Source organism: Cebus imitator, unplaced genomic scaffold (assembly GCF_001604975.1).
Source record: "Cebus imitator isolate Cc_AM_T3 unplaced genomic scaffold, Cebus_imitator-1.0 Scaffold403, whole genome shotgun sequence".
In the NCBI taxonomy this organism is placed as follows: Eukaryota; Metazoa; Chordata; class Mammalia; order Primates; family Cebidae; genus Cebus; species Cebus imitator.
The window spans coordinates 1436351-1453550 of NW_016107718.1; the positions used below are offsets into that span (position 1 = coordinate 1436351).

Sequence of the window (17200 nt, forward strand, 5' to 3'; positions counted from 1 at the left end):
GTTGCAATGATTTAGGAAGGGTTGTTAAATAGTGCTTTGGGGGCACTACTGAAAAAACATGATTATACTTTCCTTCCACGTCATGAACAGTTAACTTCGCCAGAAGCTAGATTTGGAGGGTTAATTTTGAAGTCTGAAGGCACACTTAACAATCTTTTCTCAGGCTAGAGCTGATTGGGAACAGCTCCTTTGATTGGTAATTACTCCTTGCCTTCACCAGAATTAACAGAGGCCTAGGAGCCAGTTTTGGTCCTTACCTCTCTTCCACCTGTCACAAGACCACAGAAAGCTCCTAACAGTAATTCCAAGTTGGGGATGAGTGACAGGGAGACAGGATACCTACCACCTCCTTGCACCTGTTTCTTAACCAGCAAATCTCGTGCACGCCATCCTAGGCGCCTTCCTAAGGTCCTGCATTTCCAAGAAGTGGCATTTAGTGGTCCTTGCAAAGAGCTCAGACGCCTATGCAAGTCCCTGGCCCACGACTTCCTGACCTGGTGACTTTGGCCCCGCCCCCATCTGAGCAGCGCAAGGGTCCACCCACGTGGGGAACCGTGAAGCCCCGAGGGCCCAGCAGTTCTCTCGGTTACTGGGGAGCTGGTGCCCATTCCTCCTGAGGGATGGAAGAGGCGCTCTTGACGCCTGCCCAAGCCAATCGCCTTTCCTAACAGCTCTGGGACAGCTTCCCTCTACAAACGAGCGTTTCAGGAACTGAGGGACCACCCAAAAGGCCTGCAAAAAGCACCCCCAAACAGGACCCCTGTAGCACCCTCGCTGTTCGGCATGTTTAGGACACACTTGCAGCGGGAGGGAGGAAGAACGCGGGAATAGGGGCTAGAACCTAAGGCTGCCGATCACGGGTGTGTGAGGCTGGGAGACTTACTCCTGGGCACTTTAGAAGGACTTGGTTGCCAGTTCTAGGGCGAGTGCTGCTGCGTCTCTCCAGTCACAGCCAGTCCACAGGAACTGATCCTAAGTTCCTCTGCAGCCGGGAGGTAGATCAGCAGGACTTGTTTTTCCGGCACCAGTAAGGCTCCTGCGGATCAAAAACGGGATGTAGCAGAGAAAGCTCTCGGAAACCAGAAGAGGGCAAGGAAAGCAACCTGTCTGCTCTCACTGGTCGTTATTAAAGACACTCCCGCCAGAGCTGAGGCCGTTTACAAGTGCCTTGGCAACGCCTGGAAGTTTCCTTGCATGGTTACAGGAACTCTCTGCCCCTTTTCTAGAAAATTTTCCAGAAAGGCCCCTTAATTAGCATGTAATTAAGAGTGAGCATAAACGCAGCAGCAAACCAGGCTGTGGCTCCCGCTCTGGCCTCTCCATTTTCACGCTGAGACGCTCCCGCCAGCACCGTGACAGTTTACATGGCAATGGCAGGAAGTTACTTTGTGTGGTTCCACAAACTCCCTGACCCTTTTCCAGAAAGTGTGTGAACAAACTACTCCTTACTTAGCATGTAATCATAAGTAGGTATAAACAGAGCTAGCCGGCAGCCCACAAGTGCTGCTCTGCCTCCGGGTAGCCCTGCTCTGTCTGTGGAGCCGCCACTTTTGCTGTGCAATGTCGCTGTGTAAAACCTTGCTTGCTTTCACTGTAGGCTGGCTCTTGAATTCTTTCCTGAGCAAAGCCAAGAACCCTCCCGAGCTGAGCCCCAGTTTGGGGGTTCACCTGCATCACTGTGAGTAGTTAACGTAGAAGAAAACACACAAAGCAGCAAAATACGCCTATGGGGATGAGGGAACAGAATTGAGAGTCCCTTTTGAGGTTTGGGGAAGAGGATGATTAGGGAGCATCAGCTAAAGGAAATAAAGTTTCAGAATTGGGGAGGACACTGATAGGCTAAAAAGGAATTGGTTGTATGATGCCCTTCCAGGACAAATAGGTCAGAGGGCCACAAACCTGTTCAGAAAATGAAGGTTTAGCTATGGACGGCATAGAGGGTGAGCAGCGGACAGACAAGAAGTCCTTTCCCCAACCAGCACTGCTGTGAGACCTCTATCTCACTTTTAGAGCAGAAGAGGGAGGACAAGAAACCACAGACACCAGTACCTCCTGACATTCTTCATGTACCCACTCCCCTTGCAGCCCCCTCAAAACACCTTCATTGCACTTTACAAGACACACTACGCCACCTGTCTGAGGATGACTACCGCCTTTAAAAATACATACTTTACACATCTCTTTTGGCCATTGTAGATATTGTAGATGGAGGAATGCCATACTCAACTTTCTACAATGCTGTACTTTAGTATCAAAGACAAGTATTACTACTAGAGACCTACAGCTACTTTTTACATGACTAAAAAGGGGCTCTTCCACCTCTTTCCAATCAGGAAAATTCTTGGTACCTCCTAAGCCAGGGTGGAGAGAAAACGTGGAAATAGTTGGTTATCAACCTCTCTTCAAGCCCACCTGACATTCTCCTCGCGTCCGTTTCTCACCTGTGGACCCAGCGCAACTCTTTGCACCTGGAGCACCGCCAAGCAACTGCAACCACCTCCCTCGCTTTGCTGCCAGATCTGCATTGCCTGAACTGGCAGTACAAATGCTGGCTCCATCCCTGGGGCTGTCAAAAGGGCACAGAAAATGACAAAAGTAAGTGGCAGAGGGTAGCTTGGGTTGCGGCTCCAGGCCACCTCCTCCGGCTCAGAAACTGAGCACTGCTGGCAGAAGTCAGACAAAGGCGAGCGCCAGTCCTGCTGCCTTTCCCTCAAGGGTGCTATCTGATATAGCCAATCACTACTCAAAGGCGGAGCTCGGTAGCTTTCCCAACCAATGGTGAGTGAGACTGGGCTGGGGTCTGGGGCGAAGTTTGGGAGTGAAGGACTCTGAGAATGGGTAGTACGCGAAGTGGCAGGTGAGAGTAAATTGTGTGTTTATTCTCGCGGGGAAGAAGGATTATAGATAAATAATAAGCTAAAGGAAAGGAAAACAGTTTCCCGAGAGCCGAAAGAACACCTGAGTTAAGGAACCTTATGTGTCTTGGGTACTGGGCCTAGGTTGTTCCTAAAGACATTTGCTGCAAGTGTGACTATTCACTTTCATGGATCATGGAGAGACCCTCAGATTGGAAGCATATCACAGCAGGTGATCTTAGGCAATTTATCTGACTTATCTGAACTTCTGTTTCTTGATCTGTAAAATAAACTCACCTTTCATAGGGTAGATTTTAATGTGATAGAATGTTCTAAAGTGACTTATTTTATTTTTTGAGATGGAGTCTTGCTCTGTCGCCGAGTTCAGTGGCACTATCTCCACTCACTGCAACCTCCGCCTCCCATGTTCAAGCAATCCTCCTGCCTCAGCCTTCCGAGTAGCTGGGACTACAGGGGCACGCCGCCACACCCGGCTAACTTTTTGTATTTTAGTAGAAACGGGTTTCACTGTGTCTGTCGCCCAGGCTGGTCGCGAACTCCTGAGCTCAGGCAATCCGCCGGCCTCCGCCTCTCAAAGTGCTGGGATTGCCAGCGTAAGCCACCGCACCTGGCCCTTAAAGTGCCTATTGTAAAGTAGGTACTCAGTAGCTGAAAACTATTGGTATGGTAAGAATTGAAGAGGGCCATGAAACATGCCCTGGGTTCTTCTCCCATATCCATATATATCCAGAAAAGACATGATGCGTGTCCCTAAATTCCTCCACTTGAAACTAATTTCTAAAAAGGAAACATTATCCCTATTTTTGTCTTCTTTGTAAATCGAAATACTTTTGGTATGAATAGCCACAAAGGTCACTAATAAACTTGAATAAGTCTTTAAAAGGCATTGCTTTTCTTTCAATGGAACATAATAATCCTAGATACCTGGAAGAATAGAGAAAGAAGGGCACTTCAGCGCTGAAAGACTCAGAGTCTGTGAGTCCTCATCTGCTGGAATTCCCCTCTGCCTCTCTCTTCTTCTGGAACACCATGTTGTCTCAAACAATTATGGATACTTCAGAAATGGAAAAATATCTTTTCTTTCTTACTCTTTGTCATGTGAGAGCAGCCCCTGATGACTTTTAAACAATTCAAAAATGCTATGTGTTCCTCCCGCTAATTTAGTTTCATCCCTTGATGGCACAACTGTTTTGTCAATAAAACATGAACAGGTGTGTTCTTTTTACTTCAGTGGTGGTGAGGGGGTGCACAGGTAGTGGTGAGTACCCTGATGTTCTCAAAATGCCCCCAGGGAAGGTAAATATATAAATGTACTCATTTAAAAATGAACCAGCCTAGAGAAAATATCTTTCAAAATCACTCTCCAGGAATGTTTTTACCCAATGAGTTTTTCACACCTTAAATTATTTTCTTGAGTGTTTTCCATTAAATTTTATAACCAAGAGATAATTTTTATTGAATACATCCTTCTTTTAACACCAGAATCTTTGTCTCAGCGGAGTTTCAAAATCATGACATTAACAGAAGACATGAAGAAAGGTCTTTTGATGACAAAAGAATTAAAGTTATCTATTCATCAGTATGATCTCTTCATCAGGTTCATTGATTTCTTCATCGGGTAACTCTATCATGTTGTTTACGTCCATAGATTTTGATATTCTTGTGCCTGATCTTCTCACATCTGAAGAAGTGGTGCCCCAAAATGTGCTGCTCTCTGCACTCTTGGAAAAGGATGTATCTGATACACCTTCTGATGGATGAAAGTAAGACATCGAGGCCAGCTCAGGATTGATGGAATATTGACTCTCACAACCTTTACGACTGAAAAGAAAGAACGCATATCAAGAATTGATTTTAATTGTATACATTGTAACTCAGCTTAAGAAGCATTCAAAAATTAAAAATTTATTAATATTGCCCAATGTATTACTTAGTAACATTATAGAAATGATATATAGTTTTTCTTTCATTGTAATTTGATTATATTTAACACTTTATGAATGAAGCATGTTTCAAATCTCTACTAGAATTTATAATCCAGTTTACTAAAACAGTAAATGTTGCCTTAATAAAAGTTTAATAAGAAGAATGTGCAAGAAATTGAATGAAGGGGAATACATACCTAGGAACACAGTTTTAATGGACCAGAGAAATACACCATTCATCAAAAACACAGTAATGAAAAGAATGGAATTAAGGATCATTGTGAACATTAAGCAACTCTGTTAGGATTTTTGAAGGTAATCTTCAAAATTTTACACTGTGTGAACATTTTAAATAATTCCCTCAATCAGGCTTGAGTTGAATTTAATATTTTTATAAGAAAGAGCACATGGACAGGCCTCACAGTTTAAAGGTGACAGGTATTGGCTGTTTTTAGAAAGTCTCAAGGCTTGCTTGAATGAAAAACATTAGACACTAAACAGATATGCTATTTATTACAGAATATATAGCCCTTTTGTTCCAGGGCTACATTAAGAAAAAAAAAATCTAGATTCTCTATATCCTTTCCAATTGACTAAGGTTTTTTCTATCTCTGGTTGACTATTGGGAAAAAGTTCAAGTAGGATATTCCCTTAAAGACAGTCCCATCCTCCATCTGAATAGGGTAAATGGAATCAATTTGAATGCCGTATGGACAAATTTGGTGGTCGCACATTCCTAAGATCTGCTAAAGAGGAGAGGATGCGATGCCATGCCTCTGTTGTAGATGGAGAGGTCTGCAGACTTACCCCAGGTACTTCAGTCTGTACAGTGTGGCACAACAGAATGCCAAGAGGACCACAAAGAGGAGGAGGGTCATCAACGAGATTCCCAGCATTAATTTTATCTTCAGATCCTCCAGATCGGGCCGATTTTCTTCCTTTGTAGCATTCACGTCGGATTCTGAAAAGAAAGAAAGAAAACCCAATGGAAAACAGGGTGTTCAGTGTGTTTTCCTTAAGGAGTAAAGATTACAAAGCAAATACAGAGAAGCAAGCCCTCCCCCATCCAGAGTATTAACTGCCCAGTCTCCCATCCTGCAGGCAATGCAAAAGAAAAAGCAACTCTCTAAAGCCAAGCACTCTTATCTTTTCCCTTTAACCTTCACAGCCATCCTGAAGGAGCTGTCCTTAGCTCCATTTTATAGTATTACAGAAGTTTCTGTATTTGCCCTTGGCACATAGTAAGTGGCAAAATCTGGTTTCAAACCCAGGTTACCAGATGTCAAAATGCATCTGCAGCAGATGTCTGAAGAGATTACTATTCAGAATAATTGACTTACACACCAGGGACCAGCCTTTCAGAGGGCAAAGGTGCATGCTCTGGTGTTGGGTCATGCACTGATTTTTCTTTTACACTAAAAGGGTAGCATAGTGGATGCTTCCTCCATGAGGCTTAAGGGCTAGTTTTGCTGTTTTACTACTGAAAAGACTAATAAACCTAGTGCACTTCACATTATAAAAATAAATAGAATCAATGTATTTAATTTTCTAAAATAAGTTAAATATAAGATTATGTCTGGATCTAGAGATATCAAGAATTTTTTTTTACTAAATCTATTAATAAAATGATAGCTTTACTGCCAAATTTTACATTTGCCTGAATATATATCTGACTTAAACATGGAATGAAAACAATATGTTGTTATTCCCCCCCCTTTCCACCAACTAACCCCCAGCCTCTGCCAACCCAAAAGGTCCAAGCGTTTTCAGTATTTTCTAGGTAATGATGTTGAGGTGATAAGCAGTGACAAGCTTCCATGTCTACGTTTTCTGATTTTTAAAAATTATAATTGTCAATGCATGATCTCAGACCATGAAATGTGTACAGTTGTCAATGACTCATTTAATGCTTTGAGGCCTATTATTTTGGGAATAATTAAACAAATTATGTTAAAATGGGCTGTGCTCCTGAACTGCTTTTCTGTCTCCTGAAAGGGTTTTTTTATAGAGGGATGTGCTCATAGTACACTTTCTTTATCTAGGTGATGGTCAGAACTAGAGAAGGGCTTGGATTCATAATCACTGGAAATTACGGAAAAGCTAGTTACAAGTATGGGCGGCTTTTCTCTCTTAAGCCTCAGGTTTCTCAACTGTAAAATGAAGATAATACCAACCTCATGGAGTTGCTGTGAAGACTAATGTAATAATGTGTCTATAACATCTAACACGCAGTATGTGCTCAATAAATAATAAAATCAATCAAGCTCAATTTAATCACTTAAATATTAAATAAGAGCTTATTAAATATTAAATATTAAATAATTGGTCCATAAATCGTAACAAAGGTACCACACCCATGCAAGATGTAGGAGAAACTGAGGAGGGTGGAATATGGAAATTCTGTACTTTCTGCCAAAGTATTTATAAAATGAACAAGCATTTGTCATTCCTGTTTATATTTTTTTCTAAACAAAGAAGAATCACTCAATTTTCTTCCTTCCTCCCTTCCTTCCTTCCTTCCTTCCTTCCTTCCTTCCTTCCTTCCTTCCTTCTGCTTCTTTTTTTTTTTGATGGAGTCTCAATCTGTCGCCCAGCTAGAGTACAGTGGCACAATCTTGGTTCACTGCAACCTCTGCCTCTCAACTTCAAGTGATTCTCCTGCCTCAGCCTCCCAAGCAGCTGAGATTACAGGTGCCTGTCACCACATCCAGCTAATTTTTTTGTATTTTTAATAGAGATGGGGGTTTCACCATGTTGGCCAGGCTGGTCTTGAACTCCTGACCTCAGGTGTTCCACCTGCCTCAGCCTCCCAAAGTGCTGGGATTACAGGTATAACCCACAGGGCCCGTCCAAATCACTCAATTTTCTTGAAGCACCACAAGGCAAATGGCTACACTAATCAATCCAGTGCACAAATGAGGTGACAGGTCTAAGATATATCATCAGATGCGATTTTTCAATCATTTATTTATGGGACAGAGGTTTCTTTGGGGAAATTAATGTGATTTTTTTCATGAAATTTTGCATTCGAATCAGGGGTTTAGTCTTATTAATATAATTAGTCCATTAATGAAAACTGTATCCAGCAGCAGGAGCTCACATTCATTGCTGGTGAGAATTCCAAAAATACTTTGGAAGATAGTTTGGTAGTTTGTTACAAAGATAAACACTCTCATCTTCCAACCTCACCCTCCCAAAGTGCTAGGATTACAGGCAAGCCATTGCACCTGAACATACTCCTATCAATATGATCTCAAAATCATATTCATAGATATTTACCAAAATGAGTCGAAAATTTATGTCCACATCAAAACCTGCACACAAGTGTTTACAGCAGCTGTATTCATAATTGCCAAAAATTGGAGGCAACCAAGATGTCCTTCAACAGATGAATGAACTAGGGTATGTCCATACAATGAAATATCAGTGATAAAAATAAATAAGCTCTCAAGCTACAAGAAAACATGGAGGAATCTTAAATGTGTATTTCTAAGTGAAAGAAGCTAGTCTGAAAAGGTTACATACTATATGACTCCAACTATATGACATTCTAGAAAAGGCAAAACTATAGAGTTAGTAGAAAGATCAGCGGTTGTCAGGGGTTCAGAAGGAGAGAGGAATAAAGGGATGAACTGATGGGGGCAGAGAGGATTTTAGGGCAGTGAAATTATTCTATTATACTGGGATGGTAGACAGGTGACATTTTTCATTTGTTAAAACCTGTGTAATACAAAGAGTGAACTGTATTATACAGTTAAAGAGTTAAAGAGTTACTTGTATTATATAAGAACTGTGTAATACAAAGAGTGAACCCTAATGTAAACTATGGACTTCAGTTAATAACGCATCATTATTGGTTCACAAATCTGTCACAAAGATACCACACCCATGCAAGACTCAGGAGAAACTGAGGAGGGTGGAATATGGAAATTCTGTACTTACTGCCAAATTTTTCTTTAAACCCAAAACTGCTCTAAAAATAAAGTCTACTTTTAAAAAAGGCTGCATTCTATATATTATTCACTTACCTCCTCCATTTGCTTTCTTACAAAACAGGAAGATGCTAATCGTCATCTGTAAATTATAACTAAAAAAGAAGGCTTAGAAACTATAACTCTCCTACACAGTAAATGTCCTCTCTGAGATGTCAGCCACCATGATACCCCCTTTCACACACCACACTTCACTAGGAAAAATAGTATCACCATGAAGACACTATGATGTGTAAGCATATTTATGTGTCTATTAATTAAAGTACATTGGTTTGTTTGTGTTTTGAGACAGGGTCTCACTTTGTCACCCAGGCTAGAGTACAATGGCATGCCACCATGCCCGGCTAATTTTTGTATTTTTTGTAGAGAAGGGGTTTTTGTGATGTTGCCCAGGTGGGTCTTGATCTCCTGGGCTCAAGTGATCCATCTGCCTCAGACTCCCAAAGTGCTGGGATTATAGGCATTAGCCACGGTGCCCAGCCAATTGAAGGATTTATTCTTACCTGGAATTGGGTGAAATAATTGATCTTTATCATCCATGGCCCCCATTGTTCCATTTATAGCTGTTAAAACAATAAATTGGTGTTATGGTAAACAACGTTCACTTACTAAAATTATTGCCTGTTTATCTGTGTGTGTGTATAATATATACAGTCTGTTCTCATTATTCACGGCACTATGTTCTGTAAAGTGACGATAAACACTGTATTAGCAAGTACTGAACTGTTGCTCCCAGGGTAAATACAGAGTTAGATGCCTGCAAGTCTGGTCACAACATTTTCATCAACTGATTAATATATAATCTTGTTTTATGTGTGTTTCTGTTTAAAGGTACTTCACTTAATACACATCTTTGATTCACTAACACTGAACCCATAGTAAACAGCACTGTAACTCTCGCCTGAACAAAGCTTCTCTAACACATGTTGTCTTCATAAGGAAACATGACAGCCTTCTTGCACTTAGGAACACTAACCAGCAATTTAGCACTACATTTAGGGGCCATTTTAAACACAAAATCATCAACAAAAAAAGCACAAAAAGTTCAAAAAATGACTTTTATTTACAGAACGAGAGCTGGAGAAAGAAGGCAGAATGATGCCTTGTTCTACTTCAGCTGGGAATGTGTGTGTCAGTCTATTAAAAATTTTCAAAGCTCTGCCAACGTCCATAAATGACTGTGAAGGTGCTGCAAATATTGATTTTGGGGTGACAAAGAAATATTAATGAGTAGTTAATACAGAATGCAAACACTAATCAATGGAATATGGTCTATATTTCACATATACAATGCATATATTTCTGTGTGATACATGCATTACCTTTATACGTGTGTACATCCATGTATGCATATTCATTTATACACAAATGCATAGAAATAATATGCACCTCATGCTCTACATGCATGCTTATATATTTATGATACACTTTTATGCCTGCATATATTTTGATATATACTTTGCATTTATACATGCATCTCTCTGTGCTTTTGCACACACTGCTCCAAACACAAAGGTGGATGTTATTAAGAAAGAATCTTATTGAAAAATTTTAACCATGAATAAATTGAATAACGCTTAACATTAATAGGAGAATAAAACTTTTGTAGAGAGTGGGTAATCAGAAAATGTGTGACACTTTATCATCTTTCTGGGTTTGTTTTGCATTTTGCTGTCACATGTGGCAACAAAATGTTGACTTATTGACTCTTAGTATTAGAGGTATTTAGACTGATCTTAGCTTTAAGTAAGATTTTAGAAAACCAAAACATTTCCCAAGCTACCTAGCAGTAAGACTTTACCTTTAGCTAACAGTGTCCAAAATTCAGGCACATTTGGGGTTTGTTCTGTTTAAAAAAAAAAAGACAACAGGATAACAAAATAATTTGGTTTGAGTAACATTCATTTGTTTGTTAGTCATTTAGCAGTTGAACTTTGAGCTCCTACCATGTGTCAGACCCTGCAGTTGGCACTAACTCATAGAAGTTAAACAAGGCACAGACATTACATTCAAGGAACCCACCTTAATTTTGGATGCAGACAAGAATCATTGCTGATTATGTAGCAGGATAGTGAAGGCTTTAATAGGCATGCACAGGTGGTATGCACAGGGCTTAATTCTGTGAAGGCCAGAAACCCTTCAAAAGGGAGATGGTCTTCCAATATAAGCTTAGAGGACTAGGAATTGTTCACCAGGCAAACAAGGTGAGAGCGAGCTCATTCCAGCTGAGATCATCAGCAGGCTCAGTAAGCTCTGGGAGCTTGAGGTAAGTCTGGAATGAAGGGTGTGGCTGGGGAATGTAACCAGAGATGAGAGTGGAAAATTTTCAGTGGCCAGATTGTTTCAGAATTGAATGCTTTGTTAAGGAGTTAAAACTTGATCCCAAACCTAGTAGTAAGTTACTAAAGACATTTAAGAAGAGGGATACCAGGATGATCGGGTTTTGATTTTTAAACATATCAAAAAAGATAGCTTTTTTTCCAGTAGTGTTAAAAATGCAAACTAATTCAGAGTAATTATATTAGAAACACATTACATGAACTGGAGAAAAAGATTGCATGAACTGGAGAAAATAGGGTTTCATGTAATGACATGTAAGTATCCATTTCCTTCGATTAGACCACTCATTCAAGACTTTAGAGGAGAGCCATCCTGGGTGCTTTGGCTCCACAATATAACGAACAATATTCTTGACAGGAAAGTAAAATGGTAATTTTGATTTTACAGACTCCCACTCCCAACCCACCTCAAATAATCTTAGGAAACACTAATAATTGACTCTAGATAATTTTATTCCTCAAGCAAGCAGAATATTTTCCATCACTAGCAAAATAAATTATATTTCAAATACATTTGATATATACTTATATTTATAAATATATACTAATTTAGAAATACCTATTTAATATAGACACAAATGTAATATATTTTATTAAAATAAAATTCTATTTCTAAAAAAGCTCATTTCTATCCCTTGTCAGGTATACCTAAAGATTGACTCCTAGACATTCCCCATTTAAAAGATTTTAGTGACTTTAAATTGTAGCCGTATAAATTCTTTAGGTATGCTACGACTTTATGTAATGCTTAGAGTGGTGAAACTTAAATTTTTAAGTCACATAATGATATGCTCCAGGTATGAATACAGTGTAGTAATTTTAATACTTTGAATATTTTTATGAGAGGGTTCGTTAGTAGTTGTTTCTTCTTCATTGGAAGATTTTTCAGATGTAGTCGCATGGACGATTTTAACTAGGAAAAGAGAAAAAGGATTATCATCATGTAAAAATACTGAGTGAACATCTGAGATTAGATACTTTTTAAACTAAAAATGGAACAAAGAAAAGGAGAGTGAAGAAATCAAAGAGAAAGATATTAACATTTTCCTGAAATAAAGGAGAAAGAAGAAGATATTGAAGAATAAAGTTTTTGTAATCACGGGGTGCCTGAGGTGGGGTTAATATGACTATAACCTGTGAAAGAGAAAAAAAGGAACATGGGGCCACAGGCTTTCTTTAGAGGTAAAGAAGAGCTCTTGGAGGAGATAACTGACTCCAGATGGTTCTCTGCTCAGGAGGGGAAATGATCCTCTTTGTCCAGAGCAGCTTGGCTGCTGTTCAGTGAACGATGCAAGAAAGGGAGGCCAAGTATTAAGGTGTGCTTGTAAATTGGAAGCAGACATTTTGATATAAAGATTTTGGACTACAAATCAAGAATTTTCAGGTCTAATTTAGTATATATCTCCTTCTGTAATGGGTCCCTCTGGAGGTATGTCACTAAGCGAGTGTTTGGTAACAACTGTGACTGGAGAACCCTTTCTGCAAGTTGATGGATATTTCGGTTCACTGGTCAATACAGGAGTCAATAAAGTTCCATAAGGAGTACCGGGACCCATTGCAGGAGGACTTCCAGAGAGAGGCAGAAACATTCACACTGAGCCCACGAACCCATGACAGGTGTCTTGTTGACAAGAAAGGTTGGGAAAGGGCATCAGTTACTGGAGTTGATAGTGATTCAAGCAGAACTCAAAGAATTGGTAAGTCATCCTTAAATTCTGCTTTGCAACCCTTATCCCCTGAAGAAAAGCATCTAGGTTGCCTCAGTTTATCCCTCTTGCCTTCAGAGTTTTAGGGACTCTACTTAAGCAAGCAACCTTTAGTCAAAGGTATCCACAGATCTCCATCTTCCTGAGGACTTGCTCCTCTAGAATGTCCCCACCCTGCTGGCAGGTCTCCTCTGTCAGAGCCCCATTCAAAATGGCAGGAATGTCTTATTCCAATCCCACTTTCCTTGACAATCCTCTGGGGCCTGGATTGTGGAAATGGAAGTGAGGGTTTTGCAGTCTCTTCCTTGGGGCCTGTGATCTGTCCTCAATAACTCCTATCCTACGGGAATCTGAGGTACCTGGTGTGCTTAAGAGCTGCCTCTCCATGTCTTGCCCCAGAGAACTCAAGATGTTGTTTGTTGTGCACAAGCAAGATTGCCATGAGTGATTTATGGAATTAACATATGCCCTTGAAATGTCACTGTCTCATTTAAATTCCAAAGTCTGAAATTGCTCAAAATATTCCATTATTATCAAGTAGCTTTGTAAATAATTAGGCATTTCTGAGTTTTACTTTTCTCAATATTGACATTGCCATAGCTAGAAACATTCTCTCTTCCCCATTTAAAGCTGAAGATAAAAACCAGAAAGGCATTAAAAAAAATGTGGGTTTAAGAAAGACGTAAATTTCCTAGAATCCTAAATTTAGTTATTATTTAATTTTTCTTTCCACATAAACCAAAAGTATGAGGTTTAGAAATGCAAGCACCTCCCTGGCTTCTGAAATGATCAGGTAATGGATATGGAGCCTCAAGTGTATTTGTGTGGGAGGAAGTGTGAGAAAAGCAGAGAGAACAGCCACGAACTGAGCTGGATCCCAGTTATGGTATCTACTTTAGAGGGAAAATGTTAGTCTTGTTTAGGAATGAAGACTTCTTTTCTCCCCCACTTTCTAGTGCTGTTTGGAGATCCTGCTTTAATGGCTTTTACATGTACAATGGTGCCTTTCAGTACTTACAGTTTTTTAGAGCAAAATTCAGATCAGTTGTGGCTCTCACAGTTATTTCAGACTCAGTGCCATTTGGATTTTCTGTTGTGAACACATCTAAAAACAAAAGCAAAAGTCTTCAGCAACTAGCTAGGTCACCGTTTTTATTTTACCTAGTTCTTCCTCTGAGTTTTTTCTTAAAACATATGCACTCATTAAAAAAAAATACAGTCATTTTTTTCTATCTGTAAAATAAGAAAGTGGGGCAAGGGTAAAATCTAAAACTCATGGAAAAAAGCCAAACTAGTATCTTTATGCTAAATGACCCTTTCCAAGAAGCAATTATTGAGGAAATTCATAGAAACAAATATGTAAGCACATAACAGGTGCTGAAGTAGATTTGTGGATGTGCAATGTTATCACTGTTTGTACTGATATTATCAAAAAACCAAGTAAGAAGCATTTATCTGCCCTTGAACCGTTAATGTTTCATCATTTTTGAGCAATACCTGAGACAGAGCTATGGAAAAATAAAAGGAAATCACAGTCCACCACTCATGCCATGAGTTATCAAAGTATAAAAGTTGAAACATTGGTACTTTTCTAGGAACAGACAGATTAAAAAAACAAGAAGTATAACAATTGGCCTAATTCCATCTTAGAGTTTTGACTACATTAAATGTGAGTTTCACATCAGTAGGGACTTCGTGTTTGACACTTGGCTATCATCCTTGAAAAATATAATGTTTTATCCCTACTTTATGCCATGTACAAAAATAATTGGATTTAAAGCTCAAGTTAAAAACAAAAGCGTATAATTATTTTTAAAAATCAAGAAAACAGTATTTTGGACTGGATAAGCCCTATTTAGGCAAGACACAAAATGCAGAGATTATAAAGAAATTAATAAACAAAATTGATATTATAAAACTTGAAATCTTCTCAGTTATTAAAGATACATAAACAGGCTTGGCCAGGAGTAGTGGCTTGCGCCTGTAATCCCAGCACTTCGGTAGGGTGAGGTAGGTGGATTGCTTGAGCCCAGGAGTTTGGGACCAGCCTGAGCAGTATAATTAAACATCATTTCTACAAAAAATACAAAGATTAGCTGATGTGATGGCACGTGCCTGTGGTCCCAGCCACTTGGGAGGCTGAGGTGGGAGGACTGCTTGAACCCTGGGAGGTCAAGGCTGCAGTGAACCATGGTCACGTCATTGCACTCCAGCTTGGGTGACAGAGTAAGACCTTGTCTCAAAAAATAAATAAGATACAATAAAATAAAATAAGCCTTAAAGATAAGCAACATGCTGGCAGAAAACATTTATTACTTTTACCATAAAAAGGGTTAATATATTCTACATAAGAAGGAGACCTTGAAAATAAATGAAAATACAATCTAATGGAAAAATTGGCAAGGATATGAACAGGCAAGTGACAAAAGTAGAACAAACACAGGGGAAAATGATGAAAGTTTAAAAAGGAGACTTAAGTCAAACCAACTTCTGCACATACATTTCTATTCACTTTAAGGATAATCAGCTTCTGCACATACATTTCTATTCACTTTAAGGATAATCAGCTTCTGCATATACGTTTCTATTCACTTTAAAGACTTACATTGTTTTATATCTTTATAATAATTGCCATTTTTCGCATTAGCAGGAGCATAATTTTGAATATGATCTTCATTCTTTTCTTCCTGTTTACTATCATCTTCATTTAAAGGCATCACATTAGGCAATGCTAAAAAAAAAGTATTATACATCATAGATCAGAAATATGTTGATTTCTTTTACTACTTTCTTTTTCTAATTGCATTTTTTCACAAAGGATTAGAGGCAGAGATTTAAAACCTAAAGCATACCATATCTCCAACAATAAAGTTTATATCATCTTTTAGAAAATGGCCACATATCAATTGTTCATAATTATGGGTCATCCTTCTACCTACTATTTTTACAAAAGTTTTAAATGCTTTCTCACCTTCAATAGTAGGCTTCAAAGTGCTACTCTTTAGGGAAAAAACTCCAGGTATAAGAACAAACAATATAAAATTCATTGGGAAGCTGAAGTGATGTATCCAGTAATCTAGTGCGTCTTCACAGAGCCTCCTTTCTGTGGCCCAGCAGGTCCTGTGTCTAACTAGGACATTATGACATCACTGCCAGATGGGCATGAGAATGCTGGGAGGGGCCCCATAGCTTTGTGACTCAGTCTGAAGACTGCTTTATCTCAGGTACTATAATGGTTTTTAGTTTTTTAAAAATAATATGCCATTACAAGATTTTCTTTGAAAATTAATAAATGTGTTTTCATAAAAGAATGTTAATTACTTGGTTCTGGATTTTGAAGAACCATTAATATTGTTAATAGTAAAATGAGAACAGATTTTCCTGTTTCTCAAAGCATTGCAATATGATGTTTTTTTGGATAAATGCAATAAAAATATCTGTTAAAAACTAGTCAGAGGCTGGACGTAGTGGCTCACACCCATAATCCCATCACTTTGGGAGGCAGAGGCGGGCGGATGGAGTTCAAGACCACCCTGGGCAACATGGTGAAATCCCGTCTCTATTAAAAATACGAAAATTAGCCAGACATGGTGGCCCACGTGCTTGAACCTGGGAGGCAGAGGTTGCAGTGAGCTGAAATCACGCCTCTGCACTCCAGCCTGGGTGAGGAAGTGAGTCTCTGTCTCCAAAAACCAACCAAACAAACAAAACAAAATAACAAAACAAAAAAACTGGTCAGAAAAACCAAGTTTGGACACCAAATTCCCTATAAGTCTACAAGTTCTGGTTAATGGACTATTGTAACTGCAATTCTTTAAGTTTTCCAAAACTAGCCATATTTGGATTTTAAGACCTATGTGTATATATATGTAATTAATAATAACATGTTATATATAAATGTTAGTTACATAAACATATTCATATAAATATTATATATTAATAATATAATGATATATATTAATCACATATATTAATAATATATAACATTATATATTAATCATGTATATTAATAACATATAACATTAATATATAATATAGGTCTTATATGTATTTATATTTCATATAGCTTTTGGGGTCCAAGTGGTTCTTGGTTACATTGATTAATTGTATAGTGGGGAAATGTGAGATTTTAGTCTGCCCATCACCCGAGTAGTGTATATTGCACCCAATATGTAGTTTTTTATCCCTCACCCCCCACCCATCTTCCCCGCTTCTAAGTCTCCAATGTCCATTATATCACTCTGTATGCTTTTGTGTACCCATAGCTTAGCTCTCACTTATAAGTAAGAGCATACGGTATTTGGTTTTTCATCCCTGAGTTATTTCTTGCTCCAATGTCTAGTTGTTGCAAAAGACATTATT

At 39.0% G+C, this 17200-nt stretch overlaps 1 protein-coding gene across 1 annotated transcript; it reads right to left on the bottom strand.

The window, feature by feature from the left end:
• Window positions 1–4360: 4360 nt before the first annotated feature.
• EQTN (equatorin) lies at window positions 4361–15963 on the bottom strand. The gene is made up of 8 exons (XM_017508847.2): window positions 15810–15963; window positions 15444–15569; window positions 13857–13943; window positions 11959–12045; window positions 10595–10639; window positions 9297–9356; window positions 5609–5762; window positions 4361–4697 (listed from the first exon to the last, which is right to left on the bottom strand). Exons 1-8 carry the CDS (start codon window positions 15883–15885, stop codon window positions 4442–4444), a joined length of 891 nt encoding a protein of 296 aa, XP_017364336.1. The 5' UTR covers window positions 15886–15963; the 3' UTR covers window positions 4361–4441.
• Between the last annotated feature and the right edge of the window lie 1237 nt (window positions 15964–17200).

What these genes read in the sequence shown, in the direction of transcription:
- EQTN (XM_017508847.2), bottom strand. Translation starts at nt 15,885, where the DNA reads ATGAATTTTATATTGTTTGTTCTTATACCTGGAGTTTTTTCCCTAAAG. An exon ending in GAATTTTGCTCTAAAAAACT is followed by an intron (nt 12,046 to 13,856) that starts GTAAGTACTGAA and finishes CTCTTTTCCTAG; the next exon opens with TTAAAATCGTCCATGCGACT. An exon ending in TTGGACACTGTTAGCTAAAG is followed by an intron (nt 9,357 to 10,594) that starts GTAAAGTCTTAC and finishes TTGTTTTAACAG; the next exon opens with CTATAAATGGAACAATGGGG.